The 26,670-nt window shown below is 45.1% G+C and overlaps 1 protein-coding gene across 1 annotated transcript; it reads right to left on the bottom strand.

Annotated features, from left to right (window-relative positions):
- Window positions 1–9,449: 9,449 nt before the first annotated feature.
- Window positions 9,450–15,092, bottom strand: LOC124661031 (alcohol dehydrogenase-like 4). Its single transcript, XM_047198893.1, has 9 exons — window positions 14,976–15,092; window positions 14,727–14,863; window positions 14,597–14,646; window positions 11,442–11,785; window positions 10,816–10,898; window positions 10,584–10,659; window positions 10,151–10,308; window positions 9,753–9,914; window positions 9,450–9,664 (listed from the first exon to the last, which is right to left on the bottom strand). The coding sequence occupies exons 1-9, from the start codon at window positions 15,034–15,036 to the stop codon at window positions 9,548–9,550; spliced, it is 1,188 nt and encodes a 395-aa protein (XP_047054849.1). The 5' UTR covers window positions 15,037–15,092; the 3' UTR covers window positions 9,450–9,547.
- Between the last annotated feature and the right edge of the window lie 11,578 nt (window positions 15,093–26,670).

The following is a 26,670-nucleotide window of genomic DNA, read 5'->3' as shown; positions in this document are numbered from 1 at the left end:
GAAAGTGAAAATACGCGAAACAGGGTTTTCTTGTTCTGCAGGGTTATAAACAAATAAAGGGGATCATTGGTAAATCCCCATAAATCAATGTAAACCATGGTATTATCATCAGATATGTTGCAAATATGTGGGAATTTAATATGATAAAGGATAATGTTCATGTATGCACTTTACATGCATCAGTCACGTCCATACTTACAAAAACCAACGCTTAGAGGGGCACCAACAACAATAACATTTTCTGGTCTGACGATTATCCAACAAAGACACAACGAACAACTCGTGGGTCAAGTTTTCAATAAAATTTCTGCAATCATGAAGAAAGCAAACACAACCAAAAACTTTGGATGGAACAATGTAAAGATTAGACCCTAAACTCTCAGGAGGGGTTTTATATTGTAAAATACGAAGATGCATACGATCTATGACGTAAGTTTCTGGTTTGATTGCCTCCCCAATAGAAACTTAGGTACGTTTGTTGTAAACATGAGAGAGCGAGTAAGCTCATAAATGTTCTTTTTTTTCGATCAGAGACATCATTTTGAGGCAGAGTATTTACACATGTAGTTTGGTGTATAATGCCTCTAGACGATAGAACACAATCAAAATCATTGTTAACATATTTGGTGCCATTATTAATGCAAATCATTTTCCTATTTGCACCATATTGTGTCCTAATCAAATCATAGAAATCCTAAAAGGTAGAGAAAACATCAATATTTTTATTTAGCGAGTAAAGCCAAGTGAAACGAATAAAGCAATCAATAAAGGTCACAAACAACCGTAGATTGATGGGGTATCGCTAGGTCCCAAAACATCAGAGTGAACAACCTCAGAAGCATATAGCTTTTTTTCCCGCTACTCGGATATGTAGTTCTTGTGTGCTTAGCAAGTTCGCATGCATCACATACAAGTTCGTCATGAGAACATGATGCAAAAAAGAGAGGGCAACATACAATACTTAACCCTGAATGATATATGACCTAGTCTATGGTGATACCACAATAACTTGTATTTTAAGGAGGCACTAACAACAAGAGCAAGTGCACCATCTCCATTGAGAAAAACCCTAAATATATTACATACAGAAAATACGCAAATAGAAAAACTTTAACAAAGCTATGTAGCAGAAAGTAACTGCATCAAGTTGTTGGCATAGAGGAAGGCACCCAGTCCAGTGAGCTCAACCAAGGTGTTGTTTTCGAATCCTTATCCAATATATTTTAATATTTTTCATTTAGCTAAAATTATGCCATTTTTTAAAATATTTTTAATGTAGCTACATTATAGTATGCGTAGTATGTAGATGCTGATATTGTGGGCACATCATTCTGCAACGTCCGTCAACCTTAGCAAGGTAAAATTTAACGACCGGGTTTGAAAAAATAAAGTAAAGTAGCTCTGAATCACAGGAAAAAAAATACCAAGATAGCATACTTTTCTTATACAGAAAGGCTAACATCGGAGACCCATCGGTCTGCAGCGTCCATCAACGTTAACACGATAAAATTTAAAGCTAGAGATAAATTAAATTAAATTCAAGTAGCTTGAAATCATAGATAAAAAATAATCCAAGATCGCAATTATTTCTTAAACAGAGAGGCTGACCTCAGGGCCCATTACCATGCATCGTCCCTTAACATTAACAAGGTAAATTTAACAACTTGATTCAAAAGTAATTGTCAAGTAGCCCGCAAACGGTAATAATCCAGCATAGCAACCGTATTTTATGCAAAGAGGCTAACCTCAGGGACTCATTACCCTGCAATGACCCTCAATTTTTTTCCAGCTGGAGCATCTCTCAATGTTTTTTTTTTGCAAACGGTAAAATTTAACGGTCTGGTCATCCACAATCACGAGTAAAAAATAATGACGATAGCACATGCTTTTTATTTTGTATAGGGAGGCTAGTATAGGGGATCCATCATTCTGCACTACCTCTCAATGTTAACAAAGTAAAATTTGACGGTAGGATAAAAAATAAAAAGGCAATTCACCAAAAATCACGGCTAAGAAGATAGCATTAAAAACACTTTTTTTTTTGTACAGGGAGGCTGATCACGGGATCCATCCGCATGTAGTGTTCCTGACATTAACAAGCTACAATATAATAAAGAGGTCGAAAATAAAATTCAAGTAGCACGTAATCATGGGTAAAGAATAATCAAGATAGCACATGTTTCTTGAGAACGTATCCTATGAAACGACACAACTCATGCACCAGTTGCACCGGTGTATTTTGGGCCTTTGGATGTAAATCGAACGGATATGGTATAGGAAGAAGGTGGACTGTTGACAAAATTGCAGAGAAGGCCTTGTAATGTCTTTGAATCAAGCAAATTTTCCTCTACATATCTGCTCATGTCTCCACTCTACACAACTCAGGTCGTCTCTCTCCCTTGTAGCATATTCTCGTACTTCTATAGCATACACAAGCTCGGAAATCCTAGTTTACCTCTCCATCTTATTGTTCTCCCCTGGATTGGGGATTTCTTCTAGCATATTGTGGTCTGGAGAGAAACTTGAGATGGTACTCGAATTGAGATCTCAGATATTTTATGGGAGCTGCAAGGTATTGAGATAAGGAAATTGCTTGAGCTACACCTGGCTATGTTTGGTGAAATACGTTTTCGTTTTCGCGTGCTGGAAGCTAAGGATGGGAGATACGAGGAACATGGATGCCTCAACAATGCATCATGACCTGAATCGGTATAGGGCAGGGGAAGATGATGGAACTGGGGAGGATTTTTCGTGCCATTTGACGAGACTAAAAGGTTCGCTTTCTAAAATTTACCAGCAGCCCATCTAATGGTTTGATCTGGTACCACCATGTTTCATCCAAAGGCTCATAAACCATGGGTACAGTTGGTGCATAGGTTGGCATTTTTTTTTTGCGGGAATAGATTGGCATGTTTCACCGGATACGTCCTCCATGTTTCTTGTACAAGGAGAATGACTTTGGGAACCCATCATCTTGGGGTGTCCCTCTATGTTAACAAGGTAAAATTTAACTGTCGGGTTTGATAATAAAAATCAACTAGCAAAAAATCACGGTTAAAAAATTAATCCAAAATATCAATTTTTTTTGTATAGAGTGGATAACATCGGGATCCATCTTCCGGAACCATAAAGTGTTGCACTGAGCAATGTTAACTAGGTCTAAACAGAAGTCACTATTGAAAAAAAGTTCACTAGAGATACTGCCGTTGTGTTCCCACGAGCTTCAAAAATAAAAAAAACCCAGCGATGCTGATCTGAGTTGAATTTGCACACGCAAAAAAAAAAAAAAATCAACATCTAGCATGCACCAGCCAAGCATCTACCATTTGTTTTTTTTTTAAAAAAAAATCCATGGTATTTGAGAACTACAAAACAAGAAAAAAAATGAAGTGTTACAATGCACCACAGAACCCGCCCGAAACTTGGTAGATGGGTCACCACCTACCAGAGTCGTCAGGCAAATATGTCCCTAATAATGATCTTTTTTAGTGAGGTGGCACATGAAGTAATATATTTGTATTTGTAAGAATTATATAGACCTTTGTGTGACCATGATTGATATTTTCAGATGAGCACATCTCATCTAGGGACTTTGGTCAAGTATTTCTGGCTTCATTGTCTCGTACGGTTAGCCCAGTATGTGACAGGAAGAGGACAAGTGAGTTGAAAACTGTAATATTTTGACTGCCGGGCATAGCAATACTTTAGTTTTTTGAAAGATCCATAGTTGTTTCTTCAATACTTAAAAAAAGTTCATTGTCCAGCAACAATTTGAGAGGAAATGTGCTTTGAGGAACCGCCCAACGGCAGATTAGTGTCAGTGATCGTCCAATTGTTACTAGTGTGCCATTACTGTTAGATTGCACATATTGTATTTACAGTAGGACTGTATTGTAATTGTAACCTAACCTTAGGCCTCTGGCCTATTATATAAATACCGGAACCCCACGTCATTATACGTGTGAGGCTTCCCCAAAACCCTTCTACATGGTATCAGACTAATCCAAGTGGTGCATCTACATGCGCGCTTCCCTGGGCCGCTCCGGCTACCTCGGCCATGTCGACGGCACCGTCGCCGCCGCCCCCACCGACGCTGCGTGGGCCACCGCCGACTACACCGTCCTCAATCACCTCCACGCCGCCATCGACGAAGACGTCGCGGATATTATCCTTGCGGGGAATCAGACCGCACGTCAGCTGTGGCTCGCGGCACGTGACCTCTTCACCGCGAACAAGGCGAACAAAGCCATCTACCTTGACAATGACTTTCACCAGCTTGCGCAGGGATCCCTCTCCATCCACGAGTACTGTCGCTGCCAGAAGCACCTCGCCGATGCACTCTCCGACAACGACTCTCCCGTGAGCGACCGCGCCCTCGTCCTCAACACCCTGCGCGGCCTCGGCCCTCGCTTCGCCTCCGCCGCCACGGTCATCTCCATGACCGACCCGCTGCCCACCTTCCTCCGCACCAGGGCCATGCTCCTGATGGAGGAGATGCAGCAGGCCAACGCGGCGGCCACCTCCGCCAACACCGCTCTCGTCGCCCAGGCCCGTGGCCCCGCCTCTTCATGCCCCGGCCCCGGCTGCCGCGGTCACGGTCCCGCCCCTGGTGCAGGCGCCGGGAAAGGCAAGCAGCCGGCCAAGCAGAAGGGCCGCACTGGCGGACGCCAGGGGTGGAGGCGCCACCCGAGGCACCCAGCCCGCCCGCGCGCCGGCCCGACCGGCCCGTGGGTCCGTTTCTCCCCGGTGCTGGCCGCGTGGCGCGCCCTCCTCTCCGGGACAGGCATCCCGGGCCCTCGGCCCCAGGCCTACACCGCCACCGCGCAGTCAACCTCAGCGACTACATGGGACAGCTCGGCTCTCATCGCCGCCCTCAACAACCTCGCGCTTCAGCAAGGTGGTTGGGTCATGGACTCAGGCGCGTCCTCACACATGACCGACGACGATGGTAACCTCACTTGTTCCTCCCACCTTCGCACTCCTCACTTCGTCACCATCGGGGATGGCACCACCATCCCCATTACCTCTTCTGGTTTCACCTCCTTTCGCACACCTTCTGGTCACGTCTTTCGACTCAACCATGTACTCCTAGTACCGCACATTATTCGCAATTTGCTTTCGGTTCGCAAGTTTACCCACGATAATATGTGTTCCATTGAGTTTGACGCCTTTGGTTTCTCTGTGAAGGACCTGAAGACCCGTCGCGTGATTCTTCGTTGCAATAGTGACGGGGATCTCTACACCTTTCCCGGGAGGAGCATTTTTCGCCGTTCCTCCTCCACCGCTTTGGTCGTTACCGCCACCACCGAGCTATGGCACCAGCGTCTTGGCCATCCTGGGCATGATGCCATGTCGGCTCTTCAGCGTCTAGATTTTATCAAGTGTAATAAATTTAGTCGTCCTCGGGTGTGTCATGCATGTCAACTTGGCAAGCACGTCCGTTTACCGTTTCGTCAGTCTACTACCGCGTCTAGTGCCATCTTCGATTTGATACATTGTGATTTGTGGACATCTCCAATTATAAGCACCTCTGGTTTTCGATATTACCTTGTCATTGTCGACGACTACTCTCACTTTTATTGGTCTTTTACACTTTGCAACAAGTCTTGTACTGCCCGCACTCTCGAAACCTTTTTCGCTTATGCGCGCACGCAGTTTGGTGTCACTATTCGCTCTCTCCAGACAGATAACGGTACCGAGTTTCTCAACAAGACTGTTGATACTCTCCTCACCACCCACGGCACCGCCTTACGGTTGTCATGCCCATACACCTCACAGCAGAACGGTAAAGCCGAGCGTGCAATTCGTACCATTAATGATACTATGCGCATCCTTATGTTCCAGGCTCACATCCCAGCCCCTTTCTGGGCCGAGGCTCTGGCTACTGCCACATACTTGCTTAATCGCCGTCCTAGTACAGCCATACAATCCCAAGTTCCCTACACACGCCTCCATGGTCGTCCTCCCTCCTACACTGATCTTCGAGTTTTCGGTTGCCTTTGTTATCCTAACATCGCTTCCACCGTCCCACACAAGCTCAGTGCACGTTCCATGGCATGTGTCTTTCTTGGGTATCCCTCCAACCATCGTGGTTACCGCTGCCTTAACCCTGTCACTGGGAGAATTATTGTCTCACGACATGTTGTCTTCGATGAGACGGTGTTTCCTTTTCAGCATGCAGCTTCGTCATCTGCGCCTGCGCCTCCTGCGCCGCGCAGACTCGACGACCTCTTCGGCACGCTGATCGTGCCACCACCGCGCGCCCATGCGCCGGCCCCGAGTGCGCCCGCCCTGGCCGCGAGCGCCCCTGCCTCGCCGCCGCCTCGCCGAGCCGCGCAGCCGGTTGCCAGGCCGGCCAGACCGGGCCCTGTGCCGGTCACGCCGGCGCTCCTGGCGGTCCATCCGGACCCGCCGCCTCGCCGCGCCGAGCAGCCGGTCCCCCAGCCGGCCAGGCCGGGCCCTGTGCCGGTCACGCCGGCGCACCAGGCCGGTCCAACCGGACCCTGCCCCGGCTGCCAATGCTGCCCCGGCGGCCTCCTCGAGTGGGGCCTCCAACCCTCGCCGCACGCGCTCCGGACGCCAAGTGCGTCCCGTGGACAGGCTCAACCTCTCCGCCGTGGACTCCGTCCCCGACGTCGTCCCCACCACCTTTCGCCAGGCAATGCAGGATCCTCAGTGGAGTGCTGCCATGTCTGATGAGTACCAGGCTCTCGTCAACAACGACACTTGGTCCCTCGTTCCTCGCCCTCCGCGGGCCAATGTCGTCACTGGCAAGTGGATCTTTCGTCAGAAGTTCCACTCGGATGGCACCCTTGCGCGCAACAAGGCCCGATGGGTCGTTCGTGGGTACTCTCAGCGCCCCGACATCGACTACGAGGAGACGTTCAGCCCTGTCGTCAAGCCTGCTACGATCCGTCTTGTTCTTCACATTGCTGTCTCCAGCTCCTGGCCCATACGGCAGCTTGATGTGAAGAATGCGTTTCTGCATGGCTCCTTGGATGAGGTGGTCTACTGTCAGCAGCCCCCCTGGGTTTGTTGATGCCTCTCGCCCCGACCACGTCCGTCGCCTCCACAAGTCCCCGTACGGCTTGAACCAGGCCCCTCGCGCCCGGTACCACCGGTTCGCCTCCTACATTGCCACTACGGGATTTGTTGCTTCCGCCACGGACACGTCTCTGTTTGTCCTCCACTCTGCGGCGGACACGGCATACTTATCGCTCTATGTGGACGATATCATCGTCACCGCCTCGTCGACGAGCCTTCTTGAGGGGCTCCTTGCGCGTCTCCATAGCGAGTTCGCCATGACTGATCTCGGGGACCTCCACTACTTCCTGGGTATGAAGGTCAGCCGGTCCTCGGCTGGTCTCTTTCTCGTCACGGCCGACGGTATGCTCCGGATATTCTACAGCCGGGCTGGCATGTCCGACTGTCACCCCTCACCTACACCGGTCGACACGTCCTCGAAGCTCTCTCGCTTCCGACGGCGAGCTTCTTCCCGACGCCACCGACTACAGGAGCATCGTGGGCGGCCTTCAGTATCTCACACTGACGCGCCCCGATCTCTCCTACGCTGTTCAGCAGGCCTGCCTTCACATGCATGCTCCGCGCACGTCTCACTTGGCTCTCGTGAAACGTGTTCTGCGGTATGTTCGGGGTACACTGGAGTTTGGTCTCCAGCTCCATGCCTCCTCGTCGACCGCCCTTGTGGCCTACTCCGACGCCGACTGGGCCGGCTGTCCGGACTCGCGCCGCTCCACCTCCGGTTACTGCGTCTACTTCGGTGATAGTCTCATCTCTTGGTCCTCCAAGCGACAGACCACCGTGTCCCGTTCCTCTGCAGAGGCTGAGTACCGCGCCGTCGCCCACGCCGTCGCCGAGTGCTGTTGGCTCCGCCAGCTGCTCCAGGAACTTCATCGCCCCCTGAGCTCTGCCACGGTTGTCTACTGTGACAACGTCTCCGCCATCTACATGTCCTCGAATCCGGTGCAACATAAACGTACCAAGCACATCGAGATAGACATCCACTTCGTCCGCGAGAAGGTGTCCTTGGGAGAGGTCCGTGTTCCGCATGTTCCGTCCTCCCACCAGTTCGCGGATGTCATGACGAAGGGATTACCGAGTCAGCTCTTCCTCGACTTTCGGTCCAGTCTCAACGTCCGAGAACCTCCCGCTGGGACTGCGGGGGGTGTTAGATTGCACATATTGTATTTACAGTAGGACTGTATTGTAATTGTAACCTAACCCTAGGCCTCTGGCCTATTATATAAATACCGGAACCCCACGTCATTATACGTGTGAGGCTTCCCCCAAAACCCTTCTACAATTACCCAGACAACATTTTTGCTCAAGTAAAGATTTTATTAAACCTCTCTAGTAATTTCACGATTGTATTACTCCCTCTGTCCTAAAAAAGATGTCTTAACTTTGTCTAGGTTTGATACATGTAGGTAGATGCAAATCTATAGATAAAGTTAATATATCTTTTTCAAGACGGAGGGAGTAATATTTAGTTTATATTCTAGTATGTACTTAGTTAAATCTATTTATTTACCGTTCTCTTATCATCTCATCGAATAAATTATTTTCAAACTACGATTTGAACGTGAGCTTAGCTATGTATGTGACAACATAGTTGCAGGAATAATACTACCTCTATCCATAAAAAGACATCCTTTTACGGACAGAGGGAGTAACAACTATCCTTGGTCACTTTTGTTTGGTATAAGTTGGATTACAGTACGTGCACTAACAAGACATCCAAAGGCAACCACTGATCCACACAAATCTTATTGGCATTGTCTTGATGCCTCGTCTTTTCCAACATTTGGATTGTTGATATGGTTTAGTGGGAGTTCACGCTTCACCGAAAACATTTTCATTTCCACCTAATCGTGTTTGTCAATCTATGCCAATGCATTAAATTGCTGCAACATACAAATATCTTACAGAGTCAAGGACTGCATTTATATTTTCTAGTGTTAGAAGTTTCCATTTCTTATTTTCAAAATAAATGGAAAATAAGAAGCCATAGAAAATCTAAGAAACTAGGCTCCGTTTGTTAGCAAAATATTTTTGAAGTATTTTTGTAGTACTACAGTTTTTGAAAATATCACAATTTTAAATACTTTGATGTATTTGGCTGTGACTAAAAACTGGGCTATCAATACTTCATTATCTCTCAAAACATGCGATTTTGAAGTATTGAAGAAACAACTCTGGATCTTCAGTTTTTTTCCCCAAAATTGTGCAGTTTTGTAATACTTCAGTTTTAGACGATCTTCTTGCCAAACTATAACAAATAAAGAGCTACACTTTTGGGCCTTTCTGTTTTTGATATTAGTGTTGCTTCCATATTTCCCTCTAAGAGCGAGCAATATGAGCACTCCAACACAACTGCCGTTCTTTTTTTCGAAATAATAAGTTGCCTTCTTTGAGCCAAATTTAACCTCCAGTACAAATTTTACAAGATGTACAACACATGGTAGTAACAAGTGCAACAAATTTCACGACTAGGATGTATTTATTGTTCAATTACTCCCGGGCCTCACTACAGACGTAGCACACACCTCAAGGACTTGCCTTCCTCCAGCAGCCGGAAAGCTTCTCGGATCTCAGAAAATGGCATCTCATGGGTTATGAAGCCATCAAAGTTTATCTTAACCTCCTGTAAAAAAATAGTAATTTTCCTTCAACAAAATAAATCACACACTGGTGTTTGATGTGTGCAGAAATAATGACAAAAATGTTATTACCCCTTGCATGCATTGGTCGACGAGGAGTGGAAGCTGTGTCTTGCCCTTGAAGTCACCGAAGGTACAAGCCACGATCCGACGGCCATCGAAGAGCTCCATGGGATGCAGTGGCAGTGTTCTCGGCGTTGGATGGATCCCTAGGATCACGGTCAATCCCCAACCCTGGATCCACAATATTTTTCTTGCTGATGAGCCTAATTAATTTTATAAACTGGCCAACTGATTGTATTAGGAACCCACTTTGGATATGCCCAATTCTGTTACGCATGGCATGGTCGTCGAAAATTTAGAATAAACATGTCATCTTTTTTTAGTTGTACACGATAGTAAAATTGTTTTTCAACAGTTAATACTATAAGTTTTTGAAAATAAACAGAAAGTGCAAGGCGAATGCGTACGTCATGTGTAGAAACGAAGGACTCTCGTAGAACATCGAGGATGCCGGTGCACTCGAAACTGTAGTCGACGCCCCCATCCGTCATCTCCCTGATAACCTCGTGAACAGGCTTGCCGCACGCCTTTGAGTTGACGAAATCGGTGATTCCCATCTCTTTTCCTGCACGTGCGCGACACATTCATGCCAATTGAGAAAGTGACATCTGTAGGCACTGACGGTTCATGTTGCTATTTTACCGACATGTGGTCTTTATTTCTGTTTTGGAACAAAATTAAAATGAATGGAAGACATAGGCTTTAAGCTATTTGAAAAAAAAATTCATAAATTTGTTGTACTGGTTATATATGAGATGAAAATTATACTTTCGTTTATGATTAGAAAGCGACATTGGAACCGGCTAATCAATGAGCAAAATCACGTGGCTGAATGCGCACCTTTGGTGAACTTTTCAGGGTTGATGTCCACACCTATGATCTTGGCTGCCCCTCTTATCCTGGCGCCTTCAGCAACCTAAGGTAAAGGAAAAGTATCACTGAATTGTTTTTCTACTAACCGTTTGTAAAAATTTGATCACTAGTTAGTGGTAACTGCATAGAGCCGAAAAAAAATGCAATTCTTATTGTATTGTGTATTTGGAGAATAAAAGATGGTAATTAACTGACTGACCGCAAGACCGACAGCACCAAGTCCGAATATCGCCACGGTGGACCCCTTGGACACGTTTGCAGTGTTCCATGCTGCTCCAATTCCTATTGAAAGCAAAAAAAAAAAAAAAAAAAAAAAACATGAACACCATTGAATCCATGAAATTGAATACAATAGAACACACATATGAAGAACGAGTGGTTAGGGAAGCTGTATCCGTGTGATGTGAACTTGTTTATTTTCTCAGGAATCTTCTTCAGAAGGCTACCCGGCATGCATAGCAGACACCCTTGGAAACCGATGCATGACAGCAACTTTACGTGACAGTTTAATACAAGTTTTCTTCTTGGAAGATCCTTGGGCTGGGCAGTGATGCGAGGAGGGACAGCGACGCACTGAACAGGTGCCGTGCTCTCAGTTTCAGTTTGAGATTTAAAAACCAGAGACAGCATGTAGCTGATAAGCCCATGCCATGTCTACTTGCATACCGTCCGTTTGTTTGGGTGCCAAGTTAGTTAATTCAGAATGATTGATCGAATAATCAATCAACGTTGAATCCAATCGAGATCGAGCACACTGCACCCAATTATAATATGACAATCATAGGAACACAAATTGAGCCAAAAAAAAGGATCAGATTAAGTTACCGGTTGAGATGCCGCAGCTCAGAAGGCACATCTTCTCGAGCGGGGCCGCCGGGTTGATCTTGACGGCGCAGGCGGAGTCGAGCACGGTGTACTCGGCGAAGGTGGAGGTGTTGAGGAAATGGTAGACCGGCCGGCGTGCGCCCGTCGACTGATCAACGACGGAGAACCTCGTGCCGTCGTCGAGAGTCATGGTGCTCTTGAACGCGTTCACGCGGGCGGACTTGCAGAGGTTGGTGGCGGTGGAGTTGCAGTAGGCGCAAGACCCGCACTCCCCATTGAAGATGGGGACTACATGATCTCCGGCCACAAGGTCCTCCACTCCTTCGCCCACGCTCTCCACCACTCTGTACACGAGTTATTGGGATCGTCAATAAATACTTCCTCCAATTCACAATAACAATTCATGTATATATGTATATATAGATTAAAAAAGCTGTATTGACACGTTATAGATATCATCACAGTAATTGTCAAGCCTCTAATTCAAGAACTATGTCTAAATTTGATTATTTTCTCACTTATATTTTGTTGCTCTAGAAAAGTATTACTTCGTCCACATCGGTTTACAGGTCAATTACGTATTTCGAGAAATAAGTTTAATTACAAATTTAGTTAACAAAAAAAGATATATGCCCAAAAATATAATCAATATATTTTTTGGCATATATCTTTTTTTATTAACTAAATTTGTAGTTAAATGTTTTCTCGAAATAATTTCTTTATAAACCTGTAAAGAGGGAGTAGCTAGCTACGAGAGTTCAATGCAATGGACAAGTAACACATCAAAACGGTCGCTTTCTTCAAGTCAATGTCATGGCATCAGCTGACACGTACGACAAGCCAGAAACGTGGCTATGCTGGCGTGATGGAGCCATGCCGTGATGCCGCCGTTGCATGATCCAAGGCCACCAAGGAGGGTGTTGTGATCGCCGTGTCCACGTGCCTACGACCGGCGAGCTAACTATATTAACGTATGCTAGTCTCGAGAGTATATACAATGGCTCGAATGCTATCTCCCATGATCCATCTGCTCGACATGGATGGATATATACTCCCCCCATTCTGATTTAGCCCCTGCGTACATCATATTTTTCTAAAAGGATATCTCATGTCATGTTTATTCGTATGCCTAATTCCTTTTTCATTTTCACACAAAGGTGGGAAAATACTTGTGATTTCCATTTTTCTCCATGAGTAGTAAATCTGTCTGTATAACTGTTGTACAAAAAGGGGTAGAGTCCCTATTGGTTTTCGTGAAGTCAAATGTGTGCATGGCATCATCAGCTAGAAAGTACGACAATATAGAAACCAGCCAAAGGGTGTGGTATGGGATCAGCAGGCATGACGGGGCCATGCCTTGAGGATGCCATTGCAAGATCCAAGGCCAGCAACAAGGGGTCGGTCGTTGATCGCCAAGACCACGTGCAAACAGCCAACTAACTATATTTTATTTTTATTTTGATCTGCATCTCCAACCCTATATAAATGCACTAATTCTATCTCGTGGATGGAGATATCGCACCTTCCTAAAAGATACTTCTTGTCGACGACCAGTTGTACTACAAAGAATAGATGCACATATAGTTTATTTTTCATTTTCAGCCAAATTGACAATGACATTTCCGATTGGTTTCCTTTGCTGCGGAAAAAGTTCCAGTCTCAATAACTGTTGAATACATAACAGGGCTGGCTTTGTTTAGGCAAACAGAGCAGTCCTTTGACAATTGACCTTTCTCAGGAACAACAATACATATGGTGCCACTTCATCAGGTAAGCTAACTAAAACATATATATGCTAAGAAAATACACAGAGTCGCCAAGTTTTTTTTGAAAGATAGTTTGTACTATACCCTCAAATCACAAAAGGTTGTAGGGGGTACTGCAAACTAAATTCAACCCTACAGTACAGACTATATATGTCAACACATAGGCACATAGCCCCATGCCTTAATGCCGCCGTTGCATGATCCAAGGCCACCAAGGAGGGTGTTGTGATCGCCGTGTCCACGTGCCAACGACCGCCTAGCTAACTAGTAGTAGTATATTTAGATCATTAGACGTGTACATACTACTCTCGAGAGTAGATGGGTAGTACTCAGTATACTCCCTGACTCCCGTGATTCCATCTGCTCGACATGGATGGAAACATACATCATACCTTCCTAAAAGACATCTCTTGTCGACCAGTTGTGCAGATTAAAAAACCAGTATATACGTATGCATAATTCCTTTTTCAGTCTCACACAAAAGCTGGGAAGACACTTTTGATTTCCATTGCTGCATGAGTGGCAAATCTATCTGAATAACTGCTGTAGTACATGCAAGCCCTGGCTTTGTTTAAGCAACTAGGAGTAGAGATAGAGTGACTAAGAAGTGACTATGTGTGTCAAGAAGGTTCATCTGATCCCTGACTTCTCCCACATCCAAACTGATGCATTCTCGAGTCAATGTGTGCATGGCATCAGCTAACAAGTACGACAAGATAGAAACCAGCCAAAGGGTGTGCCTATAGGAAAAGCTGGCACGATGGAGCCATGCCTTGGGGATGATTCAAGGCCAGCAACAAGGGGTCGGTCGTTGATCGCCCAGACCACGTGCAAACAGCCAACTAATTAGCCATATTTTTATTTTGATGTGCATCTCCAAGCCAATATAAAATGCACCGATTCTATCTCCAAGATGGACATATCAACATTCCGAAAAGCTACTTCCTGTCGACCAGTTGCACAAAGAATATATGCATATATAGTTTCTTTTCATTTTCTAACAAATTGACAAAGACATTTCCGATTAGTTTCCTTTGCTGCAGAAAAAGTTTGAGTCTGAATAGCTGTTGTACATACTGTGCATGGATGGCTTTGTTTAGGCAAACAGAGCAGTCGCTTGACAGTTGACCTCTCTCCGGAACAGCAACAAATGGAACCACTTCATCAAGGAAGATAATTAAAACATGTCCTAAATAATATAAACCTGTCCGCCTCACTTTTTTTGAAAGATAAGTTTGTAGTATTAACTAAAATAACAAAAGGTTGTACAAACTAAATTCAACCGTGTAAACTATATATGTCAACACATATATAGCCCCTTGAGAACAAAAAAAGTAGTGAATAGTCAAATAGGTAGATGGGATCATAACTAGAGCTAGGTAAACGTACCCGGACGCCTCGTGGCCCAAGATGCGAGGGAACCTGCGCTGGAGCTCGTTCTGCATAATCGATGAAGAGATGGAAATTAGTAACATGCACAGTAAACTTGTGATGATGGAACATGTACTAGTTTAGTCACCTCTCCTTTCCAGAAGCTGAGGTCGGTGTGGCAGATGGAGGTGAAGAGGACTTTGATGCGCACCTCCATGCGTTCCGGCGGCGCCACCTCCACCTCCTCCATCACCAGCGGCTCGCTCGGGCCCCACGCCACCGCCGCTGCTCAATCAGTCATGGCCGGCAACGGCAACATAGGTAAGAAGAAGGGTAGTGAACTGAAGAAGAAGAAGATGATGATGATGGGGAGGGATTATCGGTATCAGAAAAGAACCTTTGCACTTGATGGGCTTTCCATGGCTGCTGCCGCCGTTGGAGAAGCCATTAGTGTCCATGGTGTGAACTTTTCCTTCTTTCTTTCTTTTTGTCTTGAGGGAGAGGAGGTTCCCGTTCTTCTTAGAGAGGCAGCCGGCTGCTGGCAGGCTGGTGTGTGCTTATATAATTGTAGAGAGGGAGGGGCAGTGGCGGAGGACCCTCGCATGGTTTTTAATACAGTACTACTTAATAGGCCTGACTGATTATGCCTTAAAACATCTGTATCTGTAATTCTGCATGACCACGATCTATCCTTCCGTCAGCTAATTGCATTGATCTGTCGGTTGCAAATAAGTGGCCAAGCTTCCAGAACAAGAAGTGGCCAGCGGCAGAACGGCTGGCGACGGAAACGGCAATAGCCCTGACCCGCGGGGTGAGAGAGACAGCCAGAGCCAGTGCTATTCAGCGACGCTGGAAACCAAAGCTGAGTGATCAAGCCCTTCTCTCCATGCCTTCCTCTTCAGCCAATTAATCTTGTTTACGGTGTTAGCCTAATGGAACCCTTTGGCCATTAGTCCAGTACTAATTAGTTGACTTGACTTTGACTCTAGACTTCTCTACCGTAGTGCACGGGAAGCCATGAACGTGTGGGATTACACGACTTTTTGGCCAAGTCGGCGAAAATGACAAAGACCGACTATTTTACCGAATTTGAGAAACTATTTTCAAATCTAACCCAAATATAGGTAAGGGAAAGAAGAAGGATAATGAACTGAAGAAGATGATGAGGAGGGGTTAATGGGTTATCAGTATCAGAAAATGACCTCTGCACTTGATGGGTTTTCCCTCGTGCTGCCGCCATTGGATAAGCTACTGGTGTCCATGGTGTGAAATTTCCCCTTCTTCTTTCTTTTTGTCTTGAGGGAGAGGAGGGGTTCTGGTTCTTCTTTCTTTTTGTCTTGAGGGAGAGGAGGGGTTCTGGTTCTTGGCGAGACAGCCGGGGCGATTTTCACGGAAATAATCTTTTGTACAAAGAAATGCATAAAATAACCTTTCGGTAAAACTATTTCACTCCATTTAGAGCATCTCCAGTCGCGTCCCCCAAAGCGTCATCCCAAACGGCGCCGGATTGAGCGTTTAGGGGACGTGTTTTGTTCGTGCCGCGTTTGGGGGTTGTCGCTTTCCAGTCGTGTCCCCCAAACAAAATCCCCAAATAAATATTAGTGCACAAAAATAAAGGTTTTCATTTAAATTTGATTATATATTACAAAGTTCGAATGAAAACGGCTACATTTCATCTAAATCCTAGCCTACTGACCCCCGGCGGTGCGTTCGACGGGCCTGCCCTGTCGTCGCCACCCCTCCGCCGCAGCTCCTGCTGCGCGCACCGCCTCTCCATGCGTAGGGGGGTGGCCAGACGCCGCTGCTCCAGCAGGGCTTCATCGCCTGCCCTCCACTGCTGCGCCGTCTGGAGGGAGAGCTCGACGGCGCGGTGAATCTGCGCCTCTTCGCGGGCACGGGCGGTGTCCTGGAGCTTCTCCTCCTACTCGAAGGACTCGACGAGGGCGCGCTGCTGATCGGCTGTCTCGTCCGGGTGCGGCCCGTCGTCGTTGGACCACTCGAAGTCGTCGTCGTCCTCCTCCGCCTCCTCCTCCTCCGCCTCGACCGCCGGCGTCGGGAAGAAAGCGCGGTGGCGTGCGAACGCCGGCGACGCGTGGAGGTTGCGCAACACCGACGAGACGTCTCGCCTGCCCCTCCGTCGCCATTAAGGCATCTGCCATTAAGGCAAAGATGTCGTTGTATGTCACTGGGCGCGAATAACTTCCTTCGCGAGGTAGGCGACAGTTAGGTTAAAATTCAATGTGCCGCTGACGGGTCGGCCCTGCGTTCGTTGTGTCCGGCGTGCCTCGAGCGTCCCCTGTGAGGCGGCGACGACCTCGGAACGCCGGACACCGTATTGGGCCGCGTCGGACAAAAAGAGGGTTTGGATGACGCGGCTGTGAACGTTTTTTTGTCTGGCGCATCCCAAATCACTTTGGGGAGGCATTTAGGGGACGCGACTGGAGATGCCCTTCCTTTTATGTGGCGTCTATGCAACCGGCGCCACACTTCATGCGATCGGCGCCACACAGCTTACCTGCGTGGCGTGCAGCTGCCAATGTGCAAGCTTCGTCTACCTTGCACAGACACGCACTCTCTTTCCCTGCGTGCGTAGTCGCCACTGCTGCCGGCGCTCGCAGCGCCCAGCGGCATAGACCTAACTGCATCTCATCGATCGCATGTTTCAGACAGCTTTCGTTGCCGATCGCCATTTTCAGCAGAGGAACGCGCTGGAAACGAGTAGAGAGTATTTGAGCTAGCTAGTAGCTAGGGGCCGGGGAGCAGAGCAGGCTCGATGTGTCGTCTCTGCCAGTGAGGAATTGCGCGCGCGCCGGCCGGGCTGATAGGCATGATTGCATCGGCCGGAGCGAAAGAGAGTCTGCGAGTATAATTCGTAGTTTCGAACAGAGAAAAGTTACGGCATCTGGCGCGCATTCAGCTGTAGCTACCTCTATATCTGTTCAGCATGGGATGGACGGATAGATGCATGGATAGACGGATGGGTGACTGAAAGGTTCAAATTTTGTGCGTGATGGAGAGCCAATTCCTGGTGATTTGATCTCGCCCACTGACCGGATCGACCGCGGTGAAAGGGTCCGGAACTCGAAATGAGGAAGTTGCTACAACTGGTAAAAGATGCTCGCGTTTTCAGGCTCCGAACATGTCCAAAAATAAAGCAGACAGAGATTCTGAAGTTGTAGGATGTCTAGCTACCTCGCCAAGTTAACTGAACTGAAGCATTTGAAAAATAGCTGTAACTCCATTAGAATGATGGGTAGCTTACCACACTGTCTAAAAAATGGAAAAAAAAGTCTTAAACCCAATACGAGGTTGGGTTCCAAGTTTTGAAACATACTACAATGTCTAGCATAACTTTTAAAAGTAAAAAAGTAAATAAGGAGGTATGAGAGGTTTGAACTCGAGCTGAGCTACTATAATATTGTGTTATCTCTAGACAAACGTTATATATAAAGAGTAGTGTTGCGTCTTTGCCATGGGCTTTCACGTTGACAGCTACACGCAGGCAAGGTATATAGCGCCGATCGCATGGACGTCACACAGTTAAGTGTGGCGCCGCACGTATAAACGCCACATAAAAGGGTTAGTGAAGTGAAATAGTTTTACCGAAGGTTATTTTGTGCATTTCTTTGTATAAATGGTTATTTCCGTGAAAATCGCTGGCAGCCGGCTGCTGGCTAGTATGTGATTTATATAATTGTAGAGAGGGGCAGCGGTGGAGGACCGTCGCATGGTTAATACGTAATATGTCTTTTCAAAAAAAAAAAAACGTAATAGGCCTGACTGATTAGGCCTTAAAACATGTTATGACCACGGACTATCCTTCCGTCCGTCAGCTAATTAGATTGATATGTCTATTGCAAACAACAGCGACGGCAACTGGCCAAGCTTAGAAACCAAGAAGTGGCCAGCGGCAGACCGGCCGCCGACGGCAACGGCAACCGCAACAGCCGTGACCCGTGAGGTGAGAGAGACAGCTACTGCTGTTCAACGACACTGGAAACCAAAGGTGAGTGATCAACTCCATCTGTTAATCTAATGAAACCCTTTGGCCCTTAGTCCAGTTCTAATTAGTTGACTTAACTCGACTCTAATTTTCTCTACCGTACTGCACGGGAAGTCATGGACGTATGGGATGTCACACGGCTGTGCACGACTTAGCCAAATCGGTGAAAATGACAAAGACTGACTATTTTGGCAAACTTCGAGAACCCGAGTGTTATTCAAGGTATAATGCCTCTTTTTGGGGTGCTGCCTTCTATATCATAGCACCTTGTGTAAGGTTAGTGTGTCACACCTAAACCTAACGTTGTATTACCCAATATAGGATAGGGTCGAGCACTATAGCATTACCTCTCGATTTTGGCGGGCCTAGCCTACATGCAACCTTTAAACACATCTAGATGACTGAACCACTTTAACATAAATAACCCTTAGCTGAATTTTTAACCATTTGTAGCCTCTAAGAAAATTTTCAACCACTTATGTACCCTTTGGATCGTGCCACTTTAGTCGGCTTGTTTGCATACTAGACTTATGATACGTCCATTTTGCATCACTATTTTATATCATAATTTACTGTTATTCATTGATATATTTCATATTTAGAGATGATACTTATGTTATTTCACCTATTTTGCATATTTCATGATTATTGGAGAATTACTCACCGAGTCGAATTCTGCTGGAAAAAGCACCGTCAGGATACAATATTTCTGAAGATCAACAATTGACGGAAAATATACCGAAGCTCCAATTTTTCCAGATGACGGAGCTAGCCAAAAGGGGAGGCTGAGGAGGGCCACCATGGGCCCTCCCCATAGGCCAGCGCGGCCACCAGGCCTGGCGCGCCGCCATGTGGGGAAGGGGCCCACGACCCCCCTCGGCCATCGCCCTTTCGCGTACTTCATCTCCCAGAAACCCTAAGGTGCAGGAGAACATCGAGGATAGTCGCAGCCGCCTCTGCGGAGCGGAAAACACCATAGAGAAAAGAGCTCTCCGGCAGGCTGAAATCTGCCGGGGAAATTCCCTCCCGGAGGGGGAAATCGTCGCCATCATCACCGTCATCGAGCTGGACTTCATTGGGATCATCATCATCATCATATCCACCACCGACACCGTCATCTCCACCGCTGCACCTCGTCTCCGCTGTAACATCTAGGGTTGAATCTTGATTATTTCATAGGGGAAACTCTCCCGGTGTTGATTACTCCATGTTATTGATGCTATTGAGTGAAACCATTGAATCAATGTTTATGTTCAGATTGTTATTCATCATCATATCACCTATGATCATGTTCCATATGATGTCTTGTGAGTAGTTCGTTTAGTTCTTGAGGACATGGGTGAAGTCTAAATGTTAGTAGTGAACTATGTTGAGTAATATTTAATGGTTTGATATTTAAGTTGTGGTGTTATTCTTCTAGTGGTGTGATACGTCCAAATTGCATCACTATTTTATATCATAATTTGCTGTTATTCATTGATATATTTCATATTGGGACACAATACTTATGTTATTTCATCTATTTTGCATGTTTCATGATTATTTGGAGATTGAGCACCGGAGGCGGGATTCTGTCTGGAAAAAGCACCGTCGGGATGCGATATTTCGGAAGATCAATTGTGGAAGGAAGTTTTACGAAACTCCTATTTTTCCGGATGACGGAGGAAGCCAGAAGGGGGAGCCAGGTGGACCCAGGGTGGGCCCACACCATAGGGTGGCGCGGCCCAAGGCCTGGCCGCGCCACCATGTGGTGTGGGGCCCCCTCGGCCCCTTTCGCCTCCTTTTCTTCGCGAAACCCTTCGTCTCGAAGACCTAAGCCACAGAGGAATCCTCACGAAGGGTTACAGCCGCCTCTGCGGGGCGGAGAACACCGGAGAGAAAAGAGCTCTCCGGCGGGCAGGAATCCGCCGGGGAAATTCCCTCCCGGAGGGGGAAATCGACGCCATCGTCACCGCCATCGAGCTGGACATCATCTCCATCACCATCATCATCATCTCCACCATCATCACCGCCATCTCCTCCGCAGCACCTCGTCACCGCCGTAGCAATTTGGGTTTGATCTTGATTGTTTGATAGGGGAAACTCTCCCGGTATCTATTCATACTTGTTGTTGATGCTATTGAGTGAAACCATTGAACCAAGTTCATGTTCAGATTGTTATTCATCATCATATCACCTCCGATCATGTTCCATATGATGTCTCGTGAGTAGTTCGTTTAGTTCTTGAGGACATGGGTGAAGTCTAATTGTTAGTAGTGAACTATGGTTGAGTAATATTCAATGTTATGATATTTAAGTTGTGGTGTTATTCTTCTAGTGGTGTCGTGTGAACGTCGACTACACGACACTTCACCATTTATGGGCCTAGGGGAATGCATCTTGTACTCGTTTGCTAATTGCGGGGTTGCCGGAGTGACAGAAACCTAAACCCCGTTGGTATATCGATGCGGGAGGGATCGCAGGATCTCGCAGTTTAAGGTCTGTGGTTAGATTTATCTTAATTACTTTCTTGTAGTTGCGGATGCTTGCAAGGGGTATAATCACAAGTATGTATTAGTCCTAGGAAGGGCGGTACATTAGCACAGGTTCACCCACACAACACTTATCAAAACAATGAAGATTAATCAGCCGTATGTAGCGAAAGCACTAGACTAAAATCCCGTGTGTCCTCGAGAACGTTTGGTCATTATAAGTAAACAAACCGGCTTGTCCTTTGTGCTAAAAAGGATTGGGCCACTCGCTGCAATTATTTCTCTCGCATTTTACTTACTCGTACTTATTTCATCCGTCACATCAAAACCCCCTGAATACTTGTCTGTGAGCATTTACAGTGAAACCTTCATCGAAACTGCTTGTCAACACCTTCTGCTCCTCGTTGGGATCGACATTCTTACTTATCGAAGATACTACGATACACCCCCTATACTTGAGGGTCATCATGGTGTCATGTGAACGTCGACTACATGATACTTCACCTTTATGGGCCTAGGAAAATGCATCTTGTATTCGTTTGCTAATTGTGGGGTTGCCGGAGTGACAGCAACCTGAACCCCCGTTGGTAAATCAATGCATGAGGGATAGCAGGATCTCAGAGTTTAAGGCTGTGGTTAGATTTATCTTAATTACTTTCTTGTATTTGCGGATGCTTGCGAGGGGTTTAATCACAAGTATGTATTAGTCCTAGGAAGGGCGGTGCATTAGCATAGGTTCACCCACACAACACTTATCAAAACAATGAAGATTAATCAACTATATGAAGCGAAAGCACTAGACTAAATTCCCGTGTGTCCTCAAGAACGTTTGGTCATCATAAGTAAACAAACCGGATTGTCCTTTGTGCTAAAAAGGATTGGGCCACTTTCTGCAATTATTATTCCCACATTTTACTTACTTGTATTTTATTTATCTGCTATAACAAAAACCCCTGAATACTTGTCTGTGAGCATTTACAGTGAATCCTTCATCGAAACTGCTTGTCAACACCTTCTGCTCCTCGTTGGGTTCGACACTCTTATTTATCGAAAGTACTGCGATACACCCCCTAGACTTGTGGGTCATCAACTTACTTAGACATGCACTATATCGGTTTGGTTTAATTGTGTAAGAGCTAGGATCCGCTCTGGTTATGATGTATGTGTTCAAATCGGTAGTGGGACCCTCATGTGACATCTCTTGCACGCATGCATCCTCCTTTCCCTCAAAATTCTACCGCTAGGTCCTACAATTGCTAAAAAAAATAAACCAATTTGTTGTGCTGCTTGTCAGGCTATAGGAATCGATTCCCTGCTATGTGTTGAGCCAGTTCAAGAGGAGGAGAGAAAAAGTGTTAGGAATCGCTTTTTTCATACATAGTGCCTGATCTTGGCGATTGATGACGCTCGCATATATCATCAATTCGTTGAGACTCCAAGTGTAGAGTGTCTTGTCAAGAGTACCTTTCCCCACAAGGGTGACTCGGGGGGTTTATATCGAACTCTTGGGAAATTGGCGCAGCGTTGTCTCCTCTTTCTCTTCTTCTAACAATCTTGTAAAGAAATTTTTTTTCTTATGTCCCCAACTCCACGTGTAGTTATCAAGCACAAGATTTCATATTAGTAATTGTAGGTAAAAGAGAAACTCAAAGTAAAGTAAGGTAAATAAAACTTACTAAACTAGATAAAAGCAGTAAAGGGATGATTGTTTTTGGGTATTATGTGTAGCAAATTTAAAGTATGATAAAAGTGTTGGAAATATGTTTCTTATGATTAAAATTGGACTGGGGTTCATTTATTCACTTGTCTACTCTTTTTTAAGTTGTAGTGGACACTAACAATTCATTAATGACATAATATTGGTGGAACTTCAGTGTGTGTTTGATACGCATTCATATGTGCATCACGTCATAACATAGAGATGATGCAACACATAGCCTTAAGTATTTTTACTCCGTTTGATATTGCTGGAATTTCAATATGTGTTTGATACGTATTCATATTTATATTGGCATCACGTCCACAAGAAAGGGAAAACTCCAAGCAATCTTGTATTAAGAATTTACAGAGCATAGCCTTAAGTATTTTGTCATGATGTTTGAATATCAAATATGCTGCAAAAGGAGAAGGTAAAAACTATAATAGATCATGAATTTGTTGTCACTATTCAATCACTATAACCATGCTACTTCATCTAATGCACACATCACCCCATAAACGCTCTTTCATAGATGTTGGTGTAGGATAACGTTGCATAGAAAACAAAAAATGTCCTACCACGAACACGCAATCCAAGCCAAGATGCAATCTAGAAGATGGTAGCAATGAGGGGGTATCGAGTCTCACCCTTGAAGAGATTCCAAAGCCTACAAGATGAGGCTCTTGTTGCTGCGGTAGACGTTCACTTGCCGCTTGCAAAAGCGCGTAGAAGATCTTGATCACGATCGCTTCGGCGCCACGAACGGGCAGCACCTCCGTACTCGGTCACACGTTCGGTTGTTGATGAAGACGACGTCCACCTCCCCGTTCCAGCGGGCAGCGGAAGTACTAGCTCCTCTTGAATTCGACAGGCACGACGGCGTGGTGTCGGTGGTGGTGGAGAAATCCGGCGGAGCTTCGCTTAAGCGTGCGGGATGTGGTGGAGGAGAGAGACCGCTAGGGTTTGGGGAGAGAGGGGGTTGGGCGCCGGCCCTCTAAGGGGTGCGGCCAAGGCTGAGGCTTCAAGTGGTCAGCCCCCTCTCCTATGCCCCTCATTATATAGGTGGAAGCCCCAAGAGTTCTAGTCCAAGTCTTCGAATAAGACCACAACACTAAAACCTCCCATATGTGGGAAACCTACTCAAGGAGGGAGTCCTACCCAAGGTGGGACTCCCACCTTTCCTTGAGGTGGGTTGGCCGGCCACCCTAGGGGAGTCCACCTTGGACTCCTCCCCTTTAGGGTTGGCTGGTCATGCATGGTGGAGTCCCTCCGGGACTCTACTTTCCATGGTGATTTCTTCCGGACTTTTCTAGAACCTTCTAGAACCTGCCATAAATGCACCGGGATCATTTCCAAAATTGGAATATGACTTCCTATATATGAATCTTATTCTCCGGACCATTCCGGAACTCCTCGTGATGTCCGGGATCTCATCCGGGACTCCGAACAAATATTCGAACTCCATTCCATATTCAAGTTCTACCATTTCAACATCAAACCTTAAGTGTGTCACCCTACGGTTCGTGAACTATGCGGACATGGTTGAGTACTCACTCCGACCAATAACCAATAGCGGGATCTGGAGATCCATAATGGCTCCCACATATTCAACGATGACTTTAGTGATCGAATGAACCATTCACATACGATACCAATTCCCTTTGTCACGCGATATTTTACTTGTCCGAGGTTTGATCTTCGGTATCACTCTATACCTTGTTCAACCTCGTCTCCTGACAAGTACTCTTTACTCGTACCGTGGTATGTGGTCTCTTATGAACTCATTCATATGCTTGCAAGACATTAGACGACATTCCACCGAGAGGGCCCAGAGTATATCTATCCGTCATCGGGATGGACAAATCCCACTATTGATCCATATGCTTCAACTCATCCTTTCTGGATACTTAATCCCACCTTTATAACCACCCATTTACGCAGTGGCGTTTGGTGTAATCAAAGTACCTTTCCGGTATAAGTGATTTACATGATCTCATGGTCATAAGGACTAGGTAACTATGTATCGAAAGCTTATAGCAAATAACTTAATGACGTGATCTTATGCTACGCTTAATTGGGTGTGTCCATTATATCATTCACACAATGACATAACCTTGTTATTAATAACATCCAATGTTCATGATCATGAAACAATGATCATCTATTAATCAACAAGCTAGTTATACAAGAGGCTTACTAGGGACTCCTTGTTGTTCACATAACACACATGTATCAATGTTTCGGTTAATACAATTATAGCATGGTATGTAAACATTATCATAAACTTAAAGATATTATAATAACCATTTTATTATTGCCTCTTGGGCATATCTCCAACAGATCTCCCACTTGCACTAGAGTCAATAATCTAGTTTACATTTGTAAAGATATAACACCTTGGCCTTCCGGTGTTTTATCATGTTTTGCTCACGGGAGAGGTTTTAGTCAACGGATCTGACATGCTCAGAAACGTATGTATTTTGTAATTCATTTGCGTCTCAACGCATCACTCATTTCCAAATGAGTCGGCATTAAATATGTTTGGTCTTCTGGTGGAACCTTAGTTCCGCGGTCCTGAAATATGTTACTAATATTGTCACACACAATATAGCTTCAAAGTTCGACTGCTGTCGAACTACACCAAGTTCTAAAAGAACCTCTTGACTTAACATCCTTTGTTATTGTCAAAACAATGACATACTCTGCCTTCTTTTGTAGAGTCCGTCACAATATTTAGAACTCTTCTAAATCTAGCATAGACAACTTCTAGCTCATTGTGCTACCTTTTAAACAATACTTAGTCTAATTTGAGATTTGAAATTTTATTTTCATATGTGACAAAACAAATATCGGTGCAACATCTTACAGCGATTTGTTTGTCATTTCCCATACAAAACTATATATATATCCTTAGTTCTTCTAAAGTACTCAAGAATATTCTTACTGTCGTCCAATGATCATCATATGAATCATTCTGGTATATGCTCATAACACTTTATAGCACATGACATCTGATTGTGTACATATTATTCGTGATCTATAATCACTCATGTGTTTTTACTCATTGAGTGTCAGATACACTCAAGTCTTGTTAAAACTTAACATGACAAGAATATTTTCTTTATATTGAACTTTTTCAATATCCATTCTATGTACTTTGACTTTGAACATATTTATGTGTTTCAATCTATCTTCATAGATCTTGACACAAAATTTGTTTCAGCCATATCACTTTCATTGAAGTTAATTTCTCAATGAAACCTTTTAATCAAGTATATAATTACATCATTTATAACCAACTATATGTCATCTACAAAAAGTATTATAAATATGTCTTAGCGCTCCCACTTAATTTCTTGCAAATGCAAGCCTCTTCATCGTCTCTGATGAAATCAAAAACTCTTTGATTATTTCATCTAGTCAAGATTCCAACTCTGTGATACTCACTTCATCCAATTGAAGTTCGTATACCTATCTAGTATTCCATGGACTAGCAAGACTCTTGGTTGTATCTTGTATACACCTTTAATACATACTTCTGATAAGTAATGTATTTTGCCATCCTACTAAAATATCTTATAAAAGAAATATGTAGTGATTACTAGAATAATCCACATAGACTATAAGCATTGCTACGGAAGATCTAATCTTATCATAGTCAACTCTTTGAACTTTGTCGTAAACAACTTTTCGACAAGTCAAGCTTCTTCAAGGATATTCCATCCAAGTCCATCAATTTTATAGATACATTTACTTTCAAAAAGTATTCATCTATCTTGGATTTCATGGCGTATAGCCATTTTAACGGAGTCAGGGCCCATCATAACTTCTTTGTTTTGTAGTTGGTTTATCATTTTAAAATCAATTCTTTGTCCACAAATCATTTATTTGATCACAAAGTAAACCATACCTACAAAGT

Source organism: Lolium rigidum, chromosome 6, assembly GCF_022539505.1.
Source record: "Lolium rigidum isolate FL_2022 chromosome 6, APGP_CSIRO_Lrig_0.1, whole genome shotgun sequence".
Classification (NCBI taxonomy): Eukaryota; Viridiplantae; Streptophyta; class Magnoliopsida; order Poales; family Poaceae; genus Lolium; species Lolium rigidum.
Note: the sequence above shows the minus strand (reverse complement) of the source record. Positions and strands in the feature narration are given on the sequence as shown.